This window comes from Durio zibethinus, chromosome 15, assembly GCF_047325235.1.
Source record: "Durio zibethinus cultivar Kanyao isolate XHJ-2024 chromosome 15, ASM4732523v1, whole genome shotgun sequence".
In the NCBI taxonomy this organism is placed as follows: Eukaryota; Viridiplantae; Streptophyta; class Magnoliopsida; order Malvales; family Malvaceae; genus Durio; species Durio zibethinus.
Window position 1 is genome coordinate 2,958,021 of NC_143176.1, and position 23,504 is coordinate 2,981,524.

Below are 23,504 nucleotides of genomic sequence, written 5' to 3' on the forward strand. Positions count from 1 at the left end.
TATTAACCTTCTGAGCCATTGCCTGTAGACTCATGGTTGGATCGCGTTAGTTTGGTCCAGTAGTTGTCTCGGTTGTAATTGGCATTTGCTCAAGTTGAATTCAACTTTCAACCAATCCTTAAGTGAGCAAAGGCGCTGATGTTGAAAAGAATTAGAGTTTACATAACCATAAAAATTTTAAGAATCCTCTTTTTATCTACAGTATACACATTCAGTCTTTCTAATTCCCATATTCGCAGATGTTTAGCTCTGCATGAAATGTAGAACAACATAATGAGCAAGACAGTTGTTCAATAATAATATTAACTGAACAAGTATAAGCAGCTGGAAAAACTGGAATCAAATGTATTTACACCAGCATGTGGTTCATAGTTGTTTGGAATCCACCGCATTTTCTCTTTCTAGGTTTGAGATAAGTTCCACCCCTTAATTCAACTGTTTCACTGATCACGTTTGTGGTTGCTTACTTTCATCTGTAACATTGAATCGATTACAGCACGACCTTTACTAAAAAGTCCAAAACAATAACAACCATGAACAAGAAACCAAAAAGAGTGATATGGAAGAACTTACCAGTCGAGGATCGATCTTCATGTACAAAGAAACTCGCAGCTACTATAAGATAGCAAAGAATAAGCATTAATCCTTTGAAGTAGTTAGAAGTTCCTTCCTGCAGACCAAAAAAAAGGAAGTTATATCATTTACTTCCCACAGCCTTCAGCTTAAACTAGTATTCCAAGTCTCTTTTTCTTTTTCTTTTTTTTTTATTCCCATTTTTTAAGATTGCATTCATTCTTGTTACTAACAATACCCATAACTAGAGTATAAAGTATTATTTTCCTAAGTTCTTGACATACCAACCTGCAGAAAAAAGGCTACAACTATAACAGTTATAAACAGAGTTGCTGTCTCAAAAAGCTGGAAGTTTAAGTCCATTTCCTGCCCCATCATCCACCCAATCACCACACAAAAAGGAATCTGCAGATTCAACACGAATACATGCTGAGAAGACCAAGGTAAAAGAAACATCATACTAGCAAATACTAGCATATTAGCCATAAATATACATATATATATATATAGTATCATGGCTTAATTTCAACTTCACACTCCGAAAGTTAATCAAAATTCCAGGACTTAAACGCTGTTTATACTTTACAAATCATCAAAACTTGCCATATATGAAGAGTTGAGATTGCTAAATAATTGACGGAGAATGAGCCACCCCTAACTAAAAGAGCACATATATAAGAATGAAATATATATGCTTCATTAATTGGTGCTAAGGCCATCAAAGAATAAAATCAAAAGCAAACTCAACAAATCCTGACATTAGGAAGTATATGACATAATGTAATAACAGAAATACAAAATGGGCACATCCAATTTACAGCATCTACCCCGAACATAGAAATCTGAGTTGATGACCCTATTGCCACTCCCAAGGATATGTCCTGCAAAGAAGTTTGTTAATTAGCAAGACACAAAAAATTTAATGAAATGAAAGTTAAGAGAATCACTTACAAGCTTGTCTTTCATGGCAAACATAATAGCACTTGCATGCTCTGCAGCATTCCCAATAATGGGGAGCAAGATTACACTAATAAACGCAATTGACACATTCCATGCCTCAGATGCCCCCTGAGAGAAAACAATCAGACAAGAGAGAGCAAATACTCTCAAGAATGTAGTTTGAAAAAGCAAATCAATCTCAAAAGCCTGCTAAGTGCTAACTAATTACACCCACTGCTAACAAGAGCAGATGGGACCTCCAACAAACTTACATACAGTTTATGCCAGGGATTCATATTCAGATTGGTTTGACTAGACCCATAAAGTCTGCCCAAAACTAAGGGAAATCCGTTCCTTATTCAGAACCAACCTACCAACCTTTTAATCCTAAACATGACACCAATTGATGCTTATCATCAAATCATTATTTTAACGCCAGTGCACAATGTAACATGCACTGATTAATTTGGTATTGGCTCCAGAATTTAAAAGGTTAATTCTTTGACTGACCTATGATCTCAAATAGTTCAACATATACATCTCAATTAACCAAGAAGAGGAAAGATTAAAAACCAAATGTTACCTCTATGGCATCCACCAAATAGTCTGATAGGATAGAGATCCAAGCAGTCATGATTGCAAGCCAAATCACTGATTCCCATTTGGAGATCTCTGGAGCTTCATCATCATCATCATCTGAGTTCTCCCCATTCTGACTTCCTTCCTGATACCACACCATTTGCCACACCACTGAGTATTCTACACAAAATGCTTGGAGACGAGAAAACAATACTTATTATATCCAAAAGATAGTAATAACAATGACAACCAACCTCATCAATAGGGGCATAGAGATCTTTTTGACATTTTAACTGGAAAACAAGATAGGAAGCATAGGCTAGAAGCATAACACAACTGCTAAATCTTGATAGAGCCAACTCTGACTTCCCAGCATGGCGTTCAGTGTGTGTGTAGTGAAGGACTGCTGGAAAGAGTAGGCCCATGACAGCCATTAGCAGCAGTCCAGAATTGACAACAGCTGTGGCCTGAATGTAAGTTTAGTTCAGTTTAGAGCGATCAAATAAAAGTAACAGAAACAAAATCAGACAACACGCTATAATCTTTACCTTGCTAAAAACTTGTTCCTTTCCAGGATATACAAGCCCACCACAGAAAAACGCACATCCAAGAACAAGCAGCATGTTTGACAAAATTGAGCCTAACAACGACAGCTGAACAACACGTATCATTCCACTTTTCAATGCATAAATCGAAATAATTAGTTCTGTTGCATTCCCAAATGTAGCATTTAAAAGACCACCAACTGCAATTCATTTCAACATATTGAAGACCGTTACTGACATGAATCCTATAAATTAAAAAAAAGTTTAAAACAGCATTTTAAAAGGGACCTTGGCAAGCATTTTAAAATCAACAAACTAGTAGCTTAATACATAAAAAAACAAAAAATATCCACAAGAATTAGAATAAAAATATACCTGTAGGTCCAGTGAAAAAAGCCAACTGCCTAAACGCAATGAAATGAAAAGACAATGTTAGGTGCCAATAGAGCAATTGGTAGCATCAGAAGACCAAATTTAATGAAAGAATATGAATCCTTACTCAGTAGCATAACCCAAACGCTCCGCCAAAGGTGTTATACCCAGCAAGCTTAGAAAGAAGACCCATCCCTGCAATACCATCTCAGCAATTCAATAACTTATATCAAAAAAGAAAACCAAGAAAGAAAAAAGCATCAAAACTAAAACTCACGTTATGAGCAGTCATCTTATGAACCAGGATTGCTAGAGGCCCAAAAGCCATGAGCAAGTTGAGTTTATTGGAGAAAACTACGGTCTTTATGCTCTTATAGACACAGTTTCTTATCATTTTACTACCACCAACAGCCAAACTACCAGAGAGTGATACTCGTTCATGTGAATCAGCAGACTGTGTCTTTTGAGCATCCATTTCTGGGGAATAGAGGCATTCGTCATCGAGATCATGCATTGATCTATCATCTAGCGATCCCATCTGCTACAGTAAGCATATTTTCATTAGAAATGCAGACTACAACACACTCAAAATAATTAGCAACTCAAAAAGCACTTTCCCTCAACCAAAAGAAGGGTGAAAAAGAAACGTGCAACAAATGAATGGAGGAGGGTATAACATTATCAATGAAGAATAACATACTTCAAGGTGGGATTGGACTCCGACTTGCAGCTTGTAATCCATCTTCATGTATCAAAAGAGCAATAAGTTTTCCACGGCCATTAACATAAAAAGCATCACAAAATCATGCGCTTGGTTTTTAATTCCTCAAGGCCTAAACAACATAAGCACATTTCAAATTTGTGCAAAAAAAAAAAATAATAATAATAACATCAGCAAGTATGCTTAAAAACCCTGAAATTGTAATAAAGTAATTCCAAATCAAGATCCCATCTTTCAAGTTCATTCCCCTACTATACTTGTCTATCAATTCATATTATAATAAAATCAAACTTAAGATTTTGATTTCCAAGCCTTATTTGCATCTAACTGAAACCGACAGCATCAAATCAACCCCTGAAAATATTAAAGGATTCAATCTCAAACATCAAAAGCATAAAACAAAATAAGGAAGGATGAAGAAAGAAGAAATTTGGTTTATTGTTTTTCTTCGAGTGCATAAATTGAATCAAATATCAATGCTAACGCTTAATAAACGAACCCAAGAACAAAGGAAACAAACAAAAGGTCTCTAATGTCAACAGATCTAAGAAAGAAGTAAATTTTATTGCAAAACCTTTGGAAGACCTGAAATGGGTATGAACCGAAATTTGGAAACCCCAGAAAGTAAAAGAAATTGATTTCTTTTCTTTACCGAAAAGAGGAACAAAAATAGTAGTTTTTTTTTTTCTTTTGGTAAGAAAGAGAAGTTCAACGGTACCGTACGAAATAGTCCGGATTCTAATTTCTAAACGCAGATGGGTATTGTAGTATAGTCAGTGTTTTTCTTCAACGGCACCGGACGAAATGGCATGTAGTTGTAATAAAAAATTTTATTTGTACTTGTTGAAGCAGTAAATATAGTTATATTTATAATTTTTTAATAAAAATAATAATCAGTAAAAATTTATCAATTGGTTTATGAATAATTTATGCATTTCATTCTTTCTTATATAATAAATCAAAATCATATCCTCCTTGTAAATCTATCTTTACAATAATAATTAAAAATATTAAAATAAACAATAAAAAAGTTAAATAATAATTAATCACTTAAAAAATAACAAATAAAATAATAATTTTATTAATATAATACATATATATTTAAACATAAAATTAAATTAATAATAATATATATATACTTTTATATATATATTTTATATTCAAGAGAGGCAGAATCCTATATTAAGAGGGAAAGAGAAGGTTAGGGTTCGAACCTCAACTTTGATGTTTTCTTTAAGGTTATCTTGATCATTAGATCAAACAGTTGAAGACATTTTTATATATATTTCAAAATAGATCAAGACAGATCATTTAAAACACGCTTTCACTCATATTTTTTTTTTAAAAAACTAAAAACTCTACTTATTTCAACTCGATTTTTATTTAAAAAATTATTTCATATCGAATTAGTATATATCAAAACTTATTGAATATTGATTGTTTTAAAACCTTAAATAAGAAAAATAGATAAAAGATGAAAAAAAAAAAAAACCGAATGGCTGCCATATGAACATTGCCATTCAACTATTTTTAACAAAATTAATTTAATTAAAAAGATATAAAAACAAAATGATAAAAAAAATTAAAAAAAAAGAAGAAGCTTGTTAAGGTATTATGTAGACATCTTAATTGAATTTAAAAGGTTAATCTCTTAAATTAAAATATTAAGTAATAATTTTATTAATAAAAACAAAGAAAGATCATTGAAATATTATGTGAACATCCAAATTAAGTTTAAAGTATTAGCATCTTAAATTAAATTATAAAATAAAAATTTTATTAATATCATATATATAAATATAAAATTAAATAGATAATAAAATATATTTATATATATCAAAAGGTGACTTGGGACAAAGTACATGACTTAACTTGATATTGATTTTTTACAAATATGCCCATATGTGTTTGAAACATATCGAAATCTATCATTTACTGATTGATTTATCATCTCTATTAATTGATTTATTTATTATAAAATTTATCTAATTAAAAAATACAAAAACAAAAAAAAATATGTGAAAGAAAATAAACAAATGAAAAATAAACAAAATAATAAAAACATAACTAAACAAATTTTGTTATAAAATGATTTTAAATTTTGTTATAAAATGATTTTACTTCTTTTTATTATTTTTCATGATGTTTTTTTAAATATCAATACTAATTAATTATACGTTATCATTTTAATTTTAGTCAAAATGATTTCAATTTTAAAAATTACATCTGAGTCTTGCAATTTGCTATAGATGCACAGCTTCCACTTAAATGCAAAAGGCTTCGGCTACCAGCTTTACTTTTAATTGGACCTTCTTCAACTCCTCTGAGTGCAAAACAAGAAACTCTTCTCATCACAGCTCAACGGTTATACTCCAAAGATGCAGGAATTTAATTTCAAAGAAAGGATCACTAAACCAGATCCATCTAACACACTTCTTGTGCGTCAGCTTTGATATCAACGTTTGCACTTCTCTCGGATTGATATCATGATTCCTTGATGGCTTCTCCAGAATTGGACATCTTGATTAGACCAATGGGAGCAAATTTCATATTCTCGTGCCTTCAAAGTAATTGGCATATGTAGTTGCATTATTTGGTGTCAGAAAAAAGTTTAATTCTTCAGGAAAACTGAAACACTTTGCTCCACTATGTCTATATCTAAAGTCATGCATAATTTTGAGTGGCTGTTCACGCTACTTTAGGCATATAATCTAGCCCTGATAGCATATATCCTGTATATAATTGTGTCAGTTTGTAGGTCGTGAATGATATTTGTCTTTCCAACCCTAAACCACCCACACCCGTGACTCCAAATCTTTAGAAGAATGCAGTCGATACGAGTATATTGAGCATAAAACCTTTTCTGTTTCTCTTTTCGTGTTAAATTTAGGAGTGATGTATTCCAGAATCAAGAATCAAATATTACTACTATTTTTTTCTTCTTTTCTCACCTTATGGCTGGACCATTCAACAAGCAATCACTCGTAGGTCTTCCTGGAAGCTTGGCTCTTAATATAGAACCATCAGGAAGTACAAGCTTCCTGACTAGTTTAAAGTTGTGTTCCCCAGGTTTATCACTGTAATAATATAACACTCAATACGAGAATCATATGTTAAATCTACTATTGTCAAGTCATAACTAGCAAAACTAAATGACACTATATTGTACCTGACATAAATAGCACATTCTCCAATAGCACGAGCTGCTCTGTTGTATACGGCCATCGGGTGCAGGCTTTGGTACCAAACTATCATTACCGAGTCAACATTGACAATTCAAACAAGTAGCTGCCAATGTTTAAAATAAATAAAATTTGATAAATATTTAATTTAAAATAAATTTATAATAAGTAAAGAGATTTAATTTGAATATAAAATTATATGATATTAAAATTTTATTAAATATGAAATAATTTATTGTAATAGACCGTCATCGCATGTAAACAAAAATAAAAAAATTTATTATGTAACAAATTTAAAAAGGACAATAAAATTTTTTTTTGATTTTAATATTATGTTAAATATTTAATTTAAAATTATGTTATAGTAAATGAAAGGATCTAATTTAAATATAAAATTAAAAAATATTAAAAATTTATTAAATATGAAATAATTCATTTTAATACTGTTAACTTACATGAAACATATCCCAATCTTATTTTATACTTATCATCATTCTTGTTCCATAAGTTTAATTAAAATCCATACTTGTAGCATTTTGAATAAAATATTAAAATTTTCATCAAGCATGTGTAAAATTAACATCCAAGCGAATTCTTCCCTAATACATATGTGTACAAAGACCCACAAGCGTAAGTTGGGTGGTCCCTTTCTTGAGTATCCACCGTCTAATTGTTTGAGTTGATGAGGTGTTTAGGTCCAAATCAAAGTTGTACAGACATATAATCCACCCTGCCACCAACGAGTATTGACAGAAATGGGTGAATGTTGAATGGATTAGCACTAAGATTCAAATTTTTTTACAATTTTTTTTTAGTAAATGATTTGTAAATTTAAAAAATTTATAGATTAAAAATTTAATAAATTCATAAATTTTAATTTGATTAATAATTTACCTTAACTTTAAAAATGAGATAAGTTTTCCTACTTCTAAAATTTTTTCAAACAGTTCATATATATATATATATATATATATAATCCACTAGTAAATATTCGGATGTCACTCGAACAAGGTGATCCTGCATTAGTCTTCTAGAAACTTTGGCATCTGCGATATGCTGGTCTTAATACGTGGCAAGTGATGAAATCAGCTCACTTAAACAAGTAGCTGAAGAGGACAGGTACCACATATTTAAAAAAGAGTCTTGAATCTCACATCGAAAATAATAAGAGAATTATTGAAATATAAAAAAATTCATATCATTTTAATTTTATAAGATATTTTTTGTAAGATAAAATTATGAAATCAAAATATCAAAACGAATAATATCTCATAAAAATATAAATCATAATATTTAAATTAATCTAAAACATCAAATAAATAAATATTCAATCTTAAAATTATACGAATTCGAAATTTAAATCTAAATCTACGATGCAGGATCAAGACCGTGCATGATAAATGATGTTTTGTTTTAGCAGCCTTTAGGGGAGGATTCAGCAAAATAGTATTACTTTTTTTTTTCTAAAAGAAATGTTAAGGCTGCTAATCATTACCTCACTTTTTACATGTAATCATCACATGCACGATGAAAAATATTATCTTTTGTCATAAGTAGTGGAAAAACAAATCATTGTGTAAACAGTGAAGTAACCATTACGTAATAATTACGTAATGATGTTGACGAATTTCCATCCTGAAAATATGCATTTGGAGATTAGCAAAAGAAGAAAATTCATAATAAAATGATACACATCCAAAATAAACAGCATGTTCAAATCATAGATTATTGTTTGATGGATAGTGGTTATAGATTTTAATTAAAAACCAACATTCAACTGTGAAATCAAGTCAACTCTAGAGTCTTATGTTTTATATGGGAATATGGTTGTTTTAATGGTAATAATTTTAATGATTTAATGGTAATAACTTACTATATACTTCACTAATTATATAGAAGGCTGAGAATAATTATTCAAATATTTGATTTAATATAGAGTATAATCCAATTGAGTGTTGAATGGATTATCAAGCTTTAATTTAGTTTGATTTGAAAATTCAAGATTCTATACTTAATTTAAATTTGGTAAAATTTAAATTTTCATATTTAATTTTAATTTAATTGAATTGATAAAATGTAAATATAAAATTTAAATTACACATATTCATCATTTATTTATGTAAAAATATCAAATATATTAAAATATATTAAAAATTGAAGATTTAATTAGAATTTTAATCCTCTCATATCAAATATTAAAATATTCGATAATGAATAATTTAAAACTCCAATCGAGTTCGATCTCGTTTCAATGGGGTAGGCAAAAAAGTCAAGGAAAGGTGGAAAATAAAAAACGGAAAGGGCATAAACGACTGCGGCTGAAAGCCGGAGCCACGGAACAAGATCTTTCTAGAAGCTTTAAATACAACAAATCAGAAATTCAGACAATCACTGTCATGTCAGCGACCAAAGGGCAAAGCCACCTGACAAAGGACAAGGTCTTTTATTTCTTTCATTTCCGTTTATAAATTTCCAATTGTCTGCTTTTTCTCTCTCTAAAAACAGACAATCACCACCTCCTCTCTTTCTAACCAAGTCTGTGCCTTTCACCCCTATAAATTCAAACGCCTAACTCACTCTCACTGTATCTCTCCTCATCCAAATCAAAACCTCAACTTTTTCATAGCCATTTTTACCATCTTACCCTTCATCCCTCCACAATGTACTCATCTATTTGCTATCCTCTAGCCGCTAGACCCATCAACAATTTCTGTCCGAAGAAGACTGCTACCGTGAGGAACTCGGTGCATGCGGAGGCATCTTTTAAGCCAGCTACCTCCACGGACAATAAGAATGCAGCGCTGGCGGTGGCAGGGAGTTTGTATGAGATACTAAGGGTGGAGAGAACGGCGTCGTTGAACGACATCAAGATGGCGTACCGGAGCTTGGCTAAGGTGTACCATCCCGACGCGATGGGACAGTCATCGGATGGCCGTGATTTCATCGAGATACGTAACGCATACGCGACGTTGTCAGATCCGAGGGCGAGGGCCATGTATGATATGTGGTTGGGGGCACGTGGGAGGCGGGTCAGGACTCGGATGTGCCCTACCCGAAGATGGGAGAGCGATCAGTGCTGGTAGAAGATAGAGGAAGCTATTGCGGTTAGGGCACAGATGTTGCTGGGAAAATGTAGGCAAGTTTAGACACATCACTTTACATGTCAATGTCGTTAGGCTTTGTTGTAAATAAATCTTCTTGAGTAAATACACATGATTTTTTTTTTTATCTTCTTATTTTTGAATAGATTATTAAGTAAATTCTGAAGAAATTATTATACCGTTGTTCTAAATTTAATGGAAAAGAAAGAACTGAAGGGTGCCAAAACCACATGCTCCTCCAAACTATTGATACCGAACATACATGAATATATACATGCTCCTCCAAACTATTGATACCGAACATACATGAATATATATATATATATATATATATATGTAAATGGGCATGGTAGTTGTTGATCTTCACCCATTACTTAAAACTCTTTCTGCTATGGCTTTTCCTCTATGGGTCTCGTCCCTGCGACCTGTCCCAATCTCTCCCGATGACATGCTACTAATGCCATCTTATTTATTCTATGCAATGATTGCATTCCATTTTCGACTCATCTTAACCCTTTACCAATATTATTATATTATATTATATACATCAGCAAATGCCACTTTCATCTTACGCATTTTTAGATGATAGCTTTCTGCACAATTCCATCATGAAAACTTGGTAGTAAATAGTAATTCCAAGGCAAAAACCGCCGGCATAGTGTGATAGTATTATTTTCTGAATCATTGTTAGAAACACGATTCAGAGACATGTTTGCATTTGTACGTATGCAAGCTAAAACCTTATAAAAAATTGAACAGGGCTTTTAAGTTGTAAAAACTCAGTATGTGCGAGAAAAGGTTCATTCAAAATGTCCGATGTTAATACATTCAGTATGAAATGATGAATGATTAACAATGACGAGAAAATCAGGAAATATATTAGAAGGTTTTGCCATTGGTTTGGATTGTAATTTCCTAAAAGATGCTAAAAGCAATTAACATGACAGCTCTATGTCAACGCAGATTTCCTTTCCTACCTACCTACCTTGATCTTTATCCTTATAGCATGCCGTAAGGGCAGCCACATACAAGACACATTGCAGTCTCTCAATGTTCTTCTTGCATGCTGAATGCTCGTAAATCAAGTAACAATAGCTTTCAATTCAAAACAGAGGCCTGGACTAATTAGGCTAAAACAGTCTAACACAAGGCTCAGGCATAATCTTTACGGTAATTGGGATATCAATAGATTGTTTTACATAAACAGTTCACTAGACTAGAGAAACCAATCAGTTGAATGGTATTGTCCAGATATCAAATCCTGGACTGTCTTGTCGAACAAAGAACAACCTGATGAGTCCAATGAAAAGGGTAAGTCATTGATCTTTACCTAATATATCATGAAGAAACCATGCTGTTGTGTCACACAATAAAGACAAACACATCCCTGCAAGTTAAAAGCAATAATATTCTATCCTATTCAAAAATTGCCGAAGCTAACCATTTTATATAAATATCCACATAGGTAAAACCAGTATCACCACCATTGAGTATCACAAATAGCAAACTAGTAAGGATCAATGAGAGATGCTTGTCTGCAGTAGCAGAAACCAACTGAGTGGTCATTCATTGGGACATTGATAACCAACTTCCATAATACCAACTAGATCTTCTGCATTTAATACATCATAAACACCCGACATCAATTTTCATCACACCATTATCTTATCAAGAAATTCTTACTACTTTAATTCCCCTTTTCTATGTGACTCTCACTGCAACCAACAATCCCCAACTTTACATCACATAATCTAAGTACTAGCCCCAAAAGAAAGAAAGAAAGAAAAGGAACAACTATTTAGCTCAAATGCCGTATTCTTAAGTTATAATTGCTAATAAACAGAAGAATGCATGAAATTATACCTCATAACAATATAGATGAATAACCATGTACAAACAGCCTTAAAGTTAAATTTAATGATTCGACAGAATGAACAACCATGATTTTGACAACCCTAATAGAACAGAATACATGATTTTTATTGTTAACATTCTAGGAATGCACAAAGAGCTCAATAGAGGGAAAGAATCCGCAAAGAGCTGCAGTAATTATCTTATCTACGTTAATGACAGTCCCTTATGTAGGATTAGGTCTTAAAGTCCAAAGAACTCACAACTGCACATTTACTTGAAATCAAATTCCTAAACTTTCCAATGAAAGTCCCAACCAAGGAAATTGAGGGCATGACAGAAAAACTCAGCAACAAATAATGTGAAAAAAAATTCAAACAAAAAAGCCACATTTGCAGTTAGTTGTTTAAAAATTTGACTAACATGTAACTGATACATGCATTGTCAAAACTCAACGGTAAGACATTCCCATTTCTCAATTTAACACCTTTTCAAAACCTATAAAGTGCAGCTCCTCCTGAAGCAGATCAAAATATTTATTAAAATAAAAAAAAAAAAACGAACCTATTTTTTTCACTAGTCATGACATCTCTTCATTTTGCTTTAACTTCAGCTGGTGTCTTTGCCACGATAGACAAGGCGTGCAATCCGCTCTGCAACTCCTCATCCAATAAACCATAAATTAACCTATGCCTTTTAACTAAACTCTTCCCTTCAAATTCCTTTGACACAATTCTCAGATTAAAATGTGTTTCCCGGTCACTACCACTCACACCAGCATGTCCAGCATGCTTATAAGAAACATCCTCCACTTTCAATGAAAAAGGACTAAGCTCCCTCTCCAGCTTCTCCTTGATCCTCATTCCTCTATTTCCCAAGCCAGTTGAACTCTCTTCAATACCTTTTTGAGGAATCGATCCAACTGAATTCTCACTAACTTTTGAATCCAAAATTGAGTTCTCAACATGTTTTTCACTGCTACCCGCCAAGACTTGATTCACAACCTGATCATTACCTGAAGACCCACCAGCCCTCTCGACTTCAATAATAAGCAGCTCAAGAGCCTTCCTTTGCATCAACTTCAACATGTTCAAAAACCCATTATTCCTGGAAGGTGTCAAGCTCCTTTGCAGCCCAAGAAGCACAGCAAAATCAGGAGAAACCCTCAAAATTTCCTGGACAGGCCTTCCAGACAATCCATTTACAAGCAAAGCGGCAAGTCCTTTGGTTAAAACAGAATCAGAATCAGCTTCATAGATAACATTCTTGTCTTTATCAATATAAGCCCTGACCCAAACCTGAGAAACACAACCCTCAACTTTGTTCTCCTTAGTTTTGAATTGGGTATCAAGGGGTTTCAAGTTTTTGCCATAAAACATGAGCTGCTCGTACTTGGCCTTGGGTTCTTCAACAGATTGGAAAAGTTTGACAATTTCGTGGAGTTTAGGAGGGAGTTCTTCCATGGGTTGGAGTTGGATGGAGCTTGAAGAGGATGATTGGGGCGGAGGCGGTGATATTGTTGGGATCTTTTGAAAAGAGATGAATCTGTCGTAAAATAAGGAAAAACTGGCCGGTTTAGAAGGGGAAAGGAAGGGCTTTGCCGGGTTGAAATAGATTGGGAATTTGGAAGTGAAAAAGCGAGCCGCCATTTTTTAGGTTTTCAAGCAGAGGATTAGAGAAACAGAGGAACCAGTTTCATCCTTTATTACAGTGAAACGCACCGTCTCTCCACAAGAAGTTGTTTCCACCACAAATTTTTACGTTGTGCATGCAAGTGATCTATACCAGCCAACCGTTTCTATTTCAATTTTTTTGTGACAAAAAAAAAATAAAAACATAAAATCCACCAAAGATCTAATTAAAAAATTTCATTTCTAAGTCATTATTCTCTTCCAAACCATTTGAGTAGGAAAGAAGATTATGAAGAAAAAGCTCTTTCTTGTTTGTACTTCCATATATATATATATAGAGGGAGAGAGAGATGAAGAATCAAGGTTAAAGGGGGCTGGCTAGTCAGTAGGAGCTGCAGCATGCATATATGAAGAAGATACAAATATGAAATACTCGTATAGTCCAAAAATTCTCCATGGATTACAAAATCAGGACCCAATTTGCCTGTACCCCTAAGCAGAGGTTCCTTACTTCTTTACATGAAAACAACCAGAAACTTTGTACAAACTTCTCACTACCAAAATATCCTCTTGTTCATCACTTGCAAGTCATTAGAACATAGTTGATGACATAAAAGAGAGCACGGATACTCCCATGTTCAGCACCCGTAAGCACAGGTGAGCTACTTATTTCATGCACTCTCTTGTATACTTCCTGAAAGGTTGGCCGCACATGCACTGCTATCATTGGGTCCCCTGGGTTTATAGCGGTGGCCACGTCTACCATCCAAGTCAGTCTTTGTGTTATGTCCTTGTTGATGTCGCACGCCAATTGCTGCAAGAGGGAGAGCAGCACTCCTTGGCTCAAAGGAGAAGGGGCGGTTGACAGAATGCTACGTAGATCAACCTAGCAGAAGGCAAAACAATAATTTCATTCATACCTACTGCACAGTCATTTAACCAACGGTTCAATATGAATTGGAAATCATAAAGAACTCAGCCAAAATTGAATCTTTGAGACTTCATTTAATCTTTACAGTTAAATATCACAGGCATACCTGTGAACATATCCAAGCAACAATAGAGAGGTCGCTTCTTTGCAGGGCAATAGTGAAAGCTTCTTCATATTTGCGTTCAGATAACAATTTTGATAGCTCTTTTGTTGGATCCATGGGCACCACAACCTGAGGCATGGATAGAAAATCCTTTTAAGATTTAAACTAGTTAGTAACCAATTGAAACATTTAATGTAGTGATATATAACAGCCAGATTTGACTTTGACAATTCACGTTTATTGAGTATTAACTTCTTGCAGAGAAACAAAAGTAAATGGGCGAAACAAACATACCTTGCCATGCAGAGCACCTAAAGGTCCATTGCTTAGATGGGAAGCCAATGGACTTGCTGCATTTGAGTTGGCTCCAGCAGCTGCAATAGCTAAAAGTTTCCGTTGTCCATCAGCAAATTCTCCACTTAAGGTTTGAGCTATTGATGATGCAGAATTTATGGCATCCTGCAATCATAAAATATCGATGTAGAAAATGATACAAAAATACTTTTGAAAACAATGGTAAACTAACGAATACACACATTGAACAACAGCTCTATAGCAGCAAATAATATTGCATGCTTCAATGCATATTACCTCAAAATGGGCAAAAACAACCATCACAAACCAGTAATCCTTACCATTAAGTTATTAAAAATCTAATGCTGAAAATGTTATAAACCTTGGAAAAAGAACACAAAGGACCACTCTTCTAGTGAAATAGTAAATGTGACACAGGAAATATACCCTTAAAGCAATTGTCAAAGAAGAACTTGCAGACTCTAAGTTTTGCTGAGCAGCATTGGCATGTTCAACCATCCCTTTCTGAAATGCAGCATCTACTTGCTCAAACATGGCTTTGCATGATATCTCAAAGGCAGGGATCACTAAAGCTTCCACGCTAATCTTCAGAGCCTCCTAAAAAGAAAAAACAATAATGATAAATTAGTCAACAGAAATTGCCAGGAACGTGCCAAGTGACGAGAATTTGATCTTATAACAAGACTAAAAGATCCCTCTTCATCTATTCAACCAAGTGAGGTTGAACTTGAGAATACCTGGAGTGCTTGCCTGCCAGAAGTTTGAAACTGTACTTGAATTTGCCTAGCAACTATAGCTTCAAGTTTTGAATTAACAGATTTTTCTAGTTGGTTCACTGCCTTGTCTCCAACCCCTCTCTGTGACACAAAGGACTAGTTACATTCCACTCAGACAGCTTTCCAGCAAAATAACTAGATCTTAAGAAGTCTAACCTGGAAGGACTCGTTGATTACTGAGGTTACTGTTTTCTCTATTGCTGGAGTAATGGTACGAATTACAGCTGGTCCAACCCCGGTTAATTCCTTCTTGACTGTTTTGTCTAACATAACTGCCAAGTCCTTGTTTATAAAATTAGTGATCAAACTCGTTATTTGATGTGTACGTTCTCGCAACAACTTCTCATTTTTTGCACTCTCTTCTTGAAAACGAGCCCATAGAGCATCAGTGTTGGCCTTCATGGCTTTCTCAATGCTCCGTCCTATAACTGTCTCTAGCCTTCGGCCTTCCTTTGTAACAGGGAGGTTGACAATATTCGACATTTGTTTCTGCATTTCCTTTTGTCCAGTAACTAGCTGCAAGAATGATTGCAATCAGAGTCAAGAAACCACATACGGTGCAGCAAAAGTTTTAAACATATTGCTAAGCAAAATAAAAAAAAAAAAGGAACAATAGGGGAAAATGTCATAATAATATAGGGGTACCTGGGCCAAATTTTATATAGGGGCTAAAATAAATTTACCAAAATTATGAAACCATCAATGATTATGAACCCAATTGAAAACTGTTAAAGAGTATTTGAGGATACTCAAGTGTCGTAGTTTGTTATATTTATACCACCCTCCCCAGCATATTTAACGATTAATTTGCAGAAAAAAAAAATGTACAAACAACGGATGCATACAAGTCTAACCATTTTTGTCAATTTTCTGTCTATAGGCAATCACCTGATTAAGCATCTTTTGCATAGCCACAAGTAGAGGAAGCGCAGCATCCATTGAGGGTAGATTCGAATTTCCTCCTGGTTCGGTGGAAGAATCCGCAGAATAGAATGCACTTGAAGATGGAGAAGAGTGACCAGATGCTTGAGAACTTTTCCCCTTCTGCTTCTTCCCTTTTGCACCTGGTGCTGGTGATTGCAGATAGGTAGAAGGCATGGCTGATTCCAAAACCTTTCCAGAAAGATCTTTTCTGGAATCATGGATTTCTTCCTCACCAACATTGGGTTGCACCAGTGACCCTGATGAACAAACACCATCTGCTTGCTGAGATTCATTGACAATGTAAGCGTCCCTTGATATTGCACAGCACTCCCTTGCCATCTGAATGCCAAGATCTGAAGCCTGAGAGCAAAAGAATCTCTCTCTACTTTCCAAATTTCGATTTTGGGAGTCTCCATGGGAACCAAATTCATTGTACTGAGAAGAAATTGTTTCACCCACCACTTTTACCTCCACCTCAGCATTGCACACATCATTGTTGACAACCACATCTTGAATGTTCACCTCGCCCTCACTCTTTCCCTCAGTGACATTAGTCGTTTCAGAAGATGATGCAGCCATCAATATCTCAGAAGGAGTCACAAGATGAGTTGGATGCTTGAAAATGATAGGCAGACTACACGCGCTAGATTTCTCATCTGATGTTATTTTCTTCTCATTGTTCCTTGAACCATCTTCTGATGAATGCATATCAGACAAATTTGTTCGAACAATGCCCATTTGTCTGTCAACAGGATAATCCACAACCAGTTGGTTTCCAACATGGTCACTAAGCAGGGAAGTTGGCTCAAAAATATTTTGTGGGCTATGAAAACCAGAGGGCTTCCTAGACAACCTAGGACTAGGAGGAAGTGGTGGTGCTGATGCAACACAAACAATATCAGCATCACTTGTTGTTGATGCCAAAGCAGCAGGAGCAAATTTAGAATCAATATTCAAAGTATTAAACTCTTGTGCAGTGTTTGCCTCAATAGAATGATGGCTTGATGGATACCTTGCTGCAGTTGAATTTTCAGAGCTACTTAATTGTGTACTTGGTTTGGCAACTGAACCATAAAGGTGTAACTCAGAAGGTTTATTTCCAGATGGATCGAAAGGATCCAAGTGCTCAGTGTTAGTTGCATCACGTGAAAAAATTGAATCCAACTTCTCTAAGCCAGTATTTTCCAGTAGTGGTGGGATGCACTGGCATAACTCCAAAGCATACTGCTGGATAGCCTGTGTCTGAACACAATATATTTTAATAATATGTTCATCAGGAGGATCACTTGTCCCAGTAAAACTTAAAATGGGCATAGTGACTGTGAACTCTGCTATATAATCCATGCGTGTTGCTGCTGGACAAGAACCATATTCCAAGTGTACAGCATATATAGCATTTCTCTTAGCATTTGCAAGTAAGAAAAGGCCTTCTTGAGATAATGCAACAACTTGATTAAAGAATGCTTCTTCAATTTGAGGTTCAGCCGAACTCTTCAAGTCCAATGTCTGGGTGCAAGTCCATTTTTCAATATTGCTTGGAAGTAGCCAACCCTCCTCACTAGCTAATGTCCAAATTTTGATTTCTTGATTTCGGGGCCCCTGAAAAAAATTGTCAAAAAATCAACTAAGATATATCAGACAAATGGATATTCATCAGAATAACAAGACTGTAACATGGAAAAGTACATCAGAAATAAAATCCTCAAAATAAAAATTTGAAAAAAAAAATTACATAGACTGAAGTCAAAAGGTAAATACACAGACTCCTACACCATACCAACCCGATCAATAAGAATTTGCACAACCATGAACTTTATATCAACAAGTCAGTGCATAACAAATAGGCAAAAGCATGATGTGGGGAAAGAGAGAGAGAGAGAGAGAGAGAGAGAGAGAGAGAGAGAGAGAACATGGCAATCATTACCCCTGTTATGAGTATAATATGATCTGGTCGGTAAGGTGCATTCAAGAATGTAACCGAATAAACAGGTTGGCCATCATGTGGTCTCAACACTGATAGTGGCACTGCCTGGCAGTCATCCCATATCTTTATCTGTTGCAAAACATAAGCTTGTAAGTACAGCATTCCAGACATAACTGCATTTCCTCATGTATTCAACATGAAGTTTCAGCAGTAGAAAACAAGAAGCCAAGCTCTTATTTCCGTGACTCTACAGCTCTACTGCAATGAAGCGAGAGAACATACAGATATCCACAAATCAATACAACAAAATGATAAGTAAAGATACAAACTGTGCCATCTGTAGAAGCAGAAACCAATCGTGTAATCATCCATTGACACATTGACACATCAGTAATTTCTCCATCATGTTTACCAACCAACTGAATCCCATCAATCAACTTGTCAATAGGACATTGGAGAGGTGAAGGCACATCAGCTGAGTCGACTTCACTCTTCTCAACTTTCATAGTATCGATTCTCAAAATGTGTTTTCCAATCCCAGCCACCAAAATTTCCTGCAAAATTAGATTAAATACCTGTTGGCAACAAAACAGTAATAATCCTCTCATTAAGGATGAGCATTAAAAATTTGCATTACTTGTTTGTGCCGGTGCCAACAAACACATGGATGTACATATTCTTCATCGCCTAATATCTGAACAGCAATAACTATCTTTGCTGTAATCTGCGGATTATCTTCTTCATCTGGACCTTCGGATATCTTCCATGCATATACCCGTCCCTCTAGACTCACACTATATAGAAGTCTATCACCAAGATGCCAAAAAAAAAAAAAAGCAGTGTAATTGCCAATTAAAGAAATAAAAATACCTAGCCAAAAGGTGAACATCCTCAGCAAAGAAAGCCATGTCTGTGACCCTCTGAAAGAAAAGAAAATATCACTTGGATGAAAAGACAATAAGCCAATAAAAAAAAAGCCGAACCAAAATGTGTTTTAGCTCCACTGACACCAGCTCGCAAGAAATCACCAATGTAGTTAGTAGATGCGTAAATTTTAACACCCATACTTCCAGTCACAACACATCCTTCCTAAACTAACATTTATGTATAAACCAAAAGGCAAGGGGGGGTGGGGGAGGTAAATTAAGTATCATAATCATCCAAAAGCAGTAAACTATGCAACTAAAGCTCGGCATGCCTGAATTAAAATGCACATTTATTTCATACGATAAAGATACCAACATTTTACCATAAACATGCCAAGTTTGCAATCATGCACTTTAATACCATGAAGCTCTAAACTCTATTCTATTACCACATTCATTTCAATCTAATACATAACTACAAAAAAACTACTAAAGTTAAAGAGCTAAACCTGCGTGTGCCCACGAAACAAAGACCTTAAGGCAGTGTTCATATTAAGAATCCTAATACTGCCTCCTTTCAGCCCATAACAAATGTAAGACATATTAACAGCAATCTGCCTGCCCAGTACCAGTTGAGGATCAGAGCCATACTTTGTTATGGGAGTGACCTCCAGCTGCGGCTGAACCTCCCCGGACAGCCTCGTATCAATGTCATAAGCCACCTGAGCGCCTGCTAACCGCCTGCCCTTGGGCAGTTTGCAACTTGGCACCATTAAAGGCCCCACACTGGGACCCCCAGAGCCCAAAAACTCTGCAGGCGGTGGTTGCAGCTGTTTGGGAAGCTGATTTTGAGGTGGGAAATCAGGGTTTTGAGGGGAAGAGTTGATAAGGGCAAGAATTTGGGTGCCAGCATTGTAGGGGCTAAGGGGAGGGGAAGGAAAGGAAGGGGATTTAGCATCTTGTGGGGCGTTTTGGTAATTTGGATGGGTAGTAGAGGAAGAAGGCATGTAGAATTGGTGATACTGGGAGTGAAAGAAAGGGGGAGAAGGTGGAGGATAAGAAGAAGGAGGGGTAGGATATGAAGAAGAGGGATTTTGTGGGTGGGGGTTTGAAATTGTAGGTTTGAAGAACCTCTGCATGTGAAATGGAATTGTTTCATTTGGATTTCCTGTTGAACCCATCTCTCACAAAGAGAAAAGAAATGATCTTTTGGGTTAATTGAGAGAAAAAAAAAATGTGATCTTTATACAAGCAAAAAGATGGAATATTTGTTTGTGTGGCAGAAGTGAAGGATCTGAGTAAGAAGAAAGGTGGGACAGAAGAGAATTATGAGAGAGCTGAATAAGAAGAAGAAAGAGGACAGTCCCCTGAATCTGAATGATGATGACTTGGAAGTTGGAAGTGAAGAGGTGGGGATACTTGGGAGAGAAGAAATTTTGGAGAGGCTGATGGGGCTAACGAGGAATCCAAGTCAATTTTTTTATCCTGCTTTTTGTAAAGGCTAAAATGTTCCGACCTCCAAGTGCAAATTCTTGCTACAACTTCAAAACAAAAACTCGGAAATTTACTATTGAAGATAATAAGGTATGGATACCAATTCATTAGTATTACTAAAGGCACCAAAAACGCAATGTAAAAGGATGTCTATTTACTTCACAAGGCCAGCTATCAATGGATTCTAGGCTGTCCTGGGCTGGGTTGGCGATTCCATCATCCCATTGGTTTCACTTTGATTGATTTACGGTCTAACAACTCAATAGTTTTGCCTTGTTTTCTATGTGAAGCATGATTAAAGATTAGAGTTTAAGAGGTGACTAGTCAAGCTGAAGCCTATGTTTGGGGTTTTTCAGCCTGAAATTGTTTTCTCTAAAAGGCCAAAAGCCTGTGTCACAAAGCTAAACTCTAAAAGAAAAGCCCAATCTAACAACTCAACTAACACAATCATCATCTCAACAGCATCAGCTGAGCAACACCCATCCGAAATCCAAAAATCCACACTCCATTTTATGAGCAAAGTTAACCACTTTTCGAATTGTTTTATGCCCAGTTGAAATGGAATTTGAAGCCTTTCTTTTGTTGGATGAGATTAGTAGTTAGGGTAAAGTCGTAAAGAAAGAATCTTTCTCCCAATCTTTTAAAACTGCCACTCCCCTTTTATTGCTTACCTTTTAAGCCAGCCAACAAATTCAAGTTCAATTTCAGTTACCCTAACGTCCAAGTATTTTCAAGTAGTCCAAATCCCCCAATTTCCACTTCAGTCCACGTTTTTCTCTCAGATCCAAAAACCCACCTTTCCCACTCATATCTTTAACATATCTCTTTCTTTCTCTTTATAAAGACCCTAAAACCAAAAAAACCCGATATCAAAAATCCCCAGAAACAAAAAAAAAAAGCAGAAAGTTTTCTTCTTTTTGTGCAAAAGATTAAAGATGTGCTGTGGGAGAAAAGTGTGCATGCTGTGCACATGCTTGATACTGGTGGTGGTGTTGATTGGGTTTTTGTTTGGGTTTGGGGTTTTCAAGAATGGGTTTCACAAGCTCAAGGATACATTGCATGAAGATTATCACCCCTGTGATCCTAAATTCTCTTCTTGTGGAAGGCCTTTCTTGGGTTTTGCAGCTCCTCCTCCTTTCTAAATTCTAGTACTTCTATTTTTTTTAATTTCATAATGTAATAGGCAATTGCCAATTGGGATTGTTTCCTTCTTTGCAGGGATTTATGAAGTTTCATTCTATTGTTATTTGTTTATTTCAAAAGTAATGTTGCATGATGCTTATATTTAGTTTCTTGAATTTGTCTTTAATTTAAAGATGTAATCTTTCTCAACTATGAATCTTGTTTTCCTTGTTTCTTTTATGTGAATTGATTTTTTTTTTTGTGTACCAATTCTGAATAATCTTTACAAGCAAGATCGAAGAATGGTTGGCCTTGACTCCACCAAACTTAACAAACATTCAAGATTTGATGGATTCAGAGAAATCTGACCTAAACTGTGAAAATGTATAGTCAATTTATCTTTTTTTATATATAAAAACAAAAAAAAGAAAATTGGGCTGACAAGGGAACAGAAAAGGATAGCAGAATGCTACAGGTCTTATCTCTTACCTACATGAAAGAATGGAACAAAATTAGTAAGACAATTGCTTTCACTCACTGCATTGGCGTGAGATTCATGTGAGAGCCTCTATGGCCTAGCGAAGCTTTTTATCCAGATGCTCAAACGATAAGAACCAATGAACCATGGAGCACCTTCTTCTTAGCCTTCGAACACCATATGTCATTAGTCAGTACCAATCTTATTTTGAAGTGAGGAGAGTGTTTGGGCATTCCATAGTTCCATTAATTGATCAATTTTTACGACTGTACGAGGTTTCAAGCATATGTAATGTAATTACTTTGCTATGGCAAAATAAGATGGTTATCATCATCAAACCATAAAAAACCATCCAAAACACCTAAAATTAAAGTCCATCCATAACTTGAACCAAAAAGTAAACCTTCAGAAGTTGACCATGATTTGAATTTCGAACTCAGAGCTGATGTGAAAAGGTTTAGAATAGTAAAAAGGAGTTCTATATAGCTCATCCATCTAATCTCTATTTGCTACCTCACAGTCAAGTGTCAACAAACCCCCCCTCACCGAAAAAATAGTAGCATGTTAATATTAATTTAAAGCAAACCGATAACAAAATGCCATGTAAGCGCTTAAATCAGCTTCCCCAGTGTAGGCAATCATTTGCACTTGTTTCTCTTCTTCGACACGAAGTGCAAGAGAGAACAGAACAGAAACTCTTGGACAAGAAATAAATATAAAACAAGTCCAATTGAAACAAGGTAAAGTCCTCTCCCTTATATTACTAGTAATATTGTTAACCTCCCAACTTTCTTACATTAAATTAAACCAAAACCAACAGGCAACAAGAAAAAACACACACAGAGAGAAAAGAAGATACGAAACCAAGGCCAGGATGAGAATTACTGTAACAAAGGCAGATGAACGTATCCTTAGCTTCGATGTTGATCCCCATGAAACTGTCAAGTACCCTTCTATCCCACCTTCATACCTATTCTAAGTTTCTATTTCTTTGCTGATTTTTTTCCTCGTTTCCAATAGTTTTCCATCTTTATACTACCATGATTTGCAGTCTAGCATGGTAGGACACGCCAGGTT

The 23,504-nt window shown here is 35.2% G+C and overlaps 4 protein-coding genes and 1 pseudogene across 27 annotated transcripts; 2 read left to right on the top strand and 3 right to left on the bottom strand.

Moving 5' to 3' along the window:
* Positions 1-141: 141 nt before the first annotated feature.
* On the bottom strand, positions 142-4,533 carry LOC111301515 (vacuolar cation/proton exchanger 5-like). Of its 17 annotated transcripts, none has more exons than XR_016328017.1 (14): positions 4,304-4,441; positions 3,709-3,841; positions 3,286-3,549; positions 3,136-3,203; positions 3,012-3,040; positions 2,640-2,836; positions 2,346-2,558; positions 2,096-2,236; positions 1,525-1,641; positions 1,401-1,454; positions 862-978; positions 574-670; positions 354-473; positions 142-249 (listed from the first exon to the last, which is right to left on the bottom strand). XR_016328017.1 is itself a non-coding variant. In XM_022897249.2 (13 exons), the coding sequence occupies exons 2-13, from the start codon at positions 3,754-3,756 to the stop codon at positions 448-450; spliced, it is 1,368 nt and encodes a 455-aa protein (XP_022752984.1). In that variant the 5' UTR covers positions 3,757-3,841; positions 4,304-4,533; the 3' UTR covers positions 142-447. The 17 variants fall into 17 exon arrangements, 11 of the variants coding, with proteins under 11 accessions (XP_022752984.1, XP_022752983.1, XP_089600459.1 ...); XR_002691531.2 differs by having other exon boundaries at positions 1,392-1,454; XR_016328020.1 differs by having other exon boundaries at positions 3,286-3,546; positions 3,709-4,083; positions 4,304-4,428.
* A 4,629-nt stretch (positions 4,534-9,162) lies between these two features.
* LOC111302230 (uncharacterized) lies at positions 9,163-10,190 on the top strand. The gene has a single exon (XM_022898164.2). It carries the CDS (start codon positions 9,572-9,574, stop codon positions 9,992-9,994), a length of 423 nt encoding a protein of 140 aa, XP_022753899.2. The 5' UTR covers positions 9,163-9,571; the 3' UTR covers positions 9,995-10,190.
* A 963-nt stretch (positions 10,191-11,153) lies between these two features.
* On the bottom strand, positions 11,154-13,656 carry LOC111301518 (sufE-like protein 1, chloroplastic/mitochondrial pseudogene; annotated as a pseudogene). Of its 2 annotated transcripts, none has more exons than XR_016328027.1 (2): positions 12,428-13,656; positions 11,154-11,302 (listed from the first exon to the last, which is right to left on the bottom strand). The product of XR_016328027.1 is annotated as a sufE-like protein 1, chloroplastic/mitochondrial pseudogene, transcript variant X1 (transcript). The 2 variants fall into 2 exon arrangements; XR_016328028.1 differs by lacking the exon at positions 11,154-11,302 and adding an exon at positions 11,495-11,624.
* A 196-nt stretch (positions 13,657-13,852) lies between these two features.
* LOC111301516 (enhancer of mRNA-decapping protein 4-like) lies at positions 13,853-23,458 on the bottom strand. 6 transcript variants are annotated; one of them, XM_089744339.1, is made up of 12 exons: positions 23,313-23,458; positions 19,338-19,387; positions 19,105-19,261; positions 18,797-19,021; positions 18,468-18,596; positions 16,508-18,142; positions 15,776-16,135; positions 15,581-15,700; positions 15,270-15,440; positions 14,823-14,987; positions 14,532-14,657; positions 13,853-14,380 (listed from the first exon to the last, which is right to left on the bottom strand). In XM_089744339.1, the coding sequence occupies exons 2-12, from the start codon at positions 19,373-19,375 to the stop codon at positions 14,072-14,074; spliced, it is 3,435 nt and encodes a 1,144-aa protein (XP_089600465.1). In that variant the 5' UTR covers positions 19,376-19,387; positions 23,313-23,458; the 3' UTR covers positions 13,853-14,071. The 6 variants fall into 6 exon arrangements, with proteins under 6 accessions (XP_089600465.1, XP_089600466.1, XP_022752987.2 ...); XM_089744340.1 differs by lacking the exon at positions 23,313-23,458 and adding an exon at positions 19,985-20,853; XM_022897252.2 differs by lacking the exon at positions 23,313-23,458 and adding an exon at positions 19,843-20,853.
* Positions 21,629-22,189, top strand: LOC149514521 (uncharacterized). Its single transcript, XM_089744342.1, has one exon. It carries the CDS (start codon positions 21,763-21,765, stop codon positions 21,967-21,969), a length of 207 nt encoding a protein of 68 aa, XP_089600468.1. The 5' UTR covers positions 21,629-21,762; the 3' UTR covers positions 21,970-22,189.
* Positions 23,459-23,504: the final 46 nt, after the last annotated feature.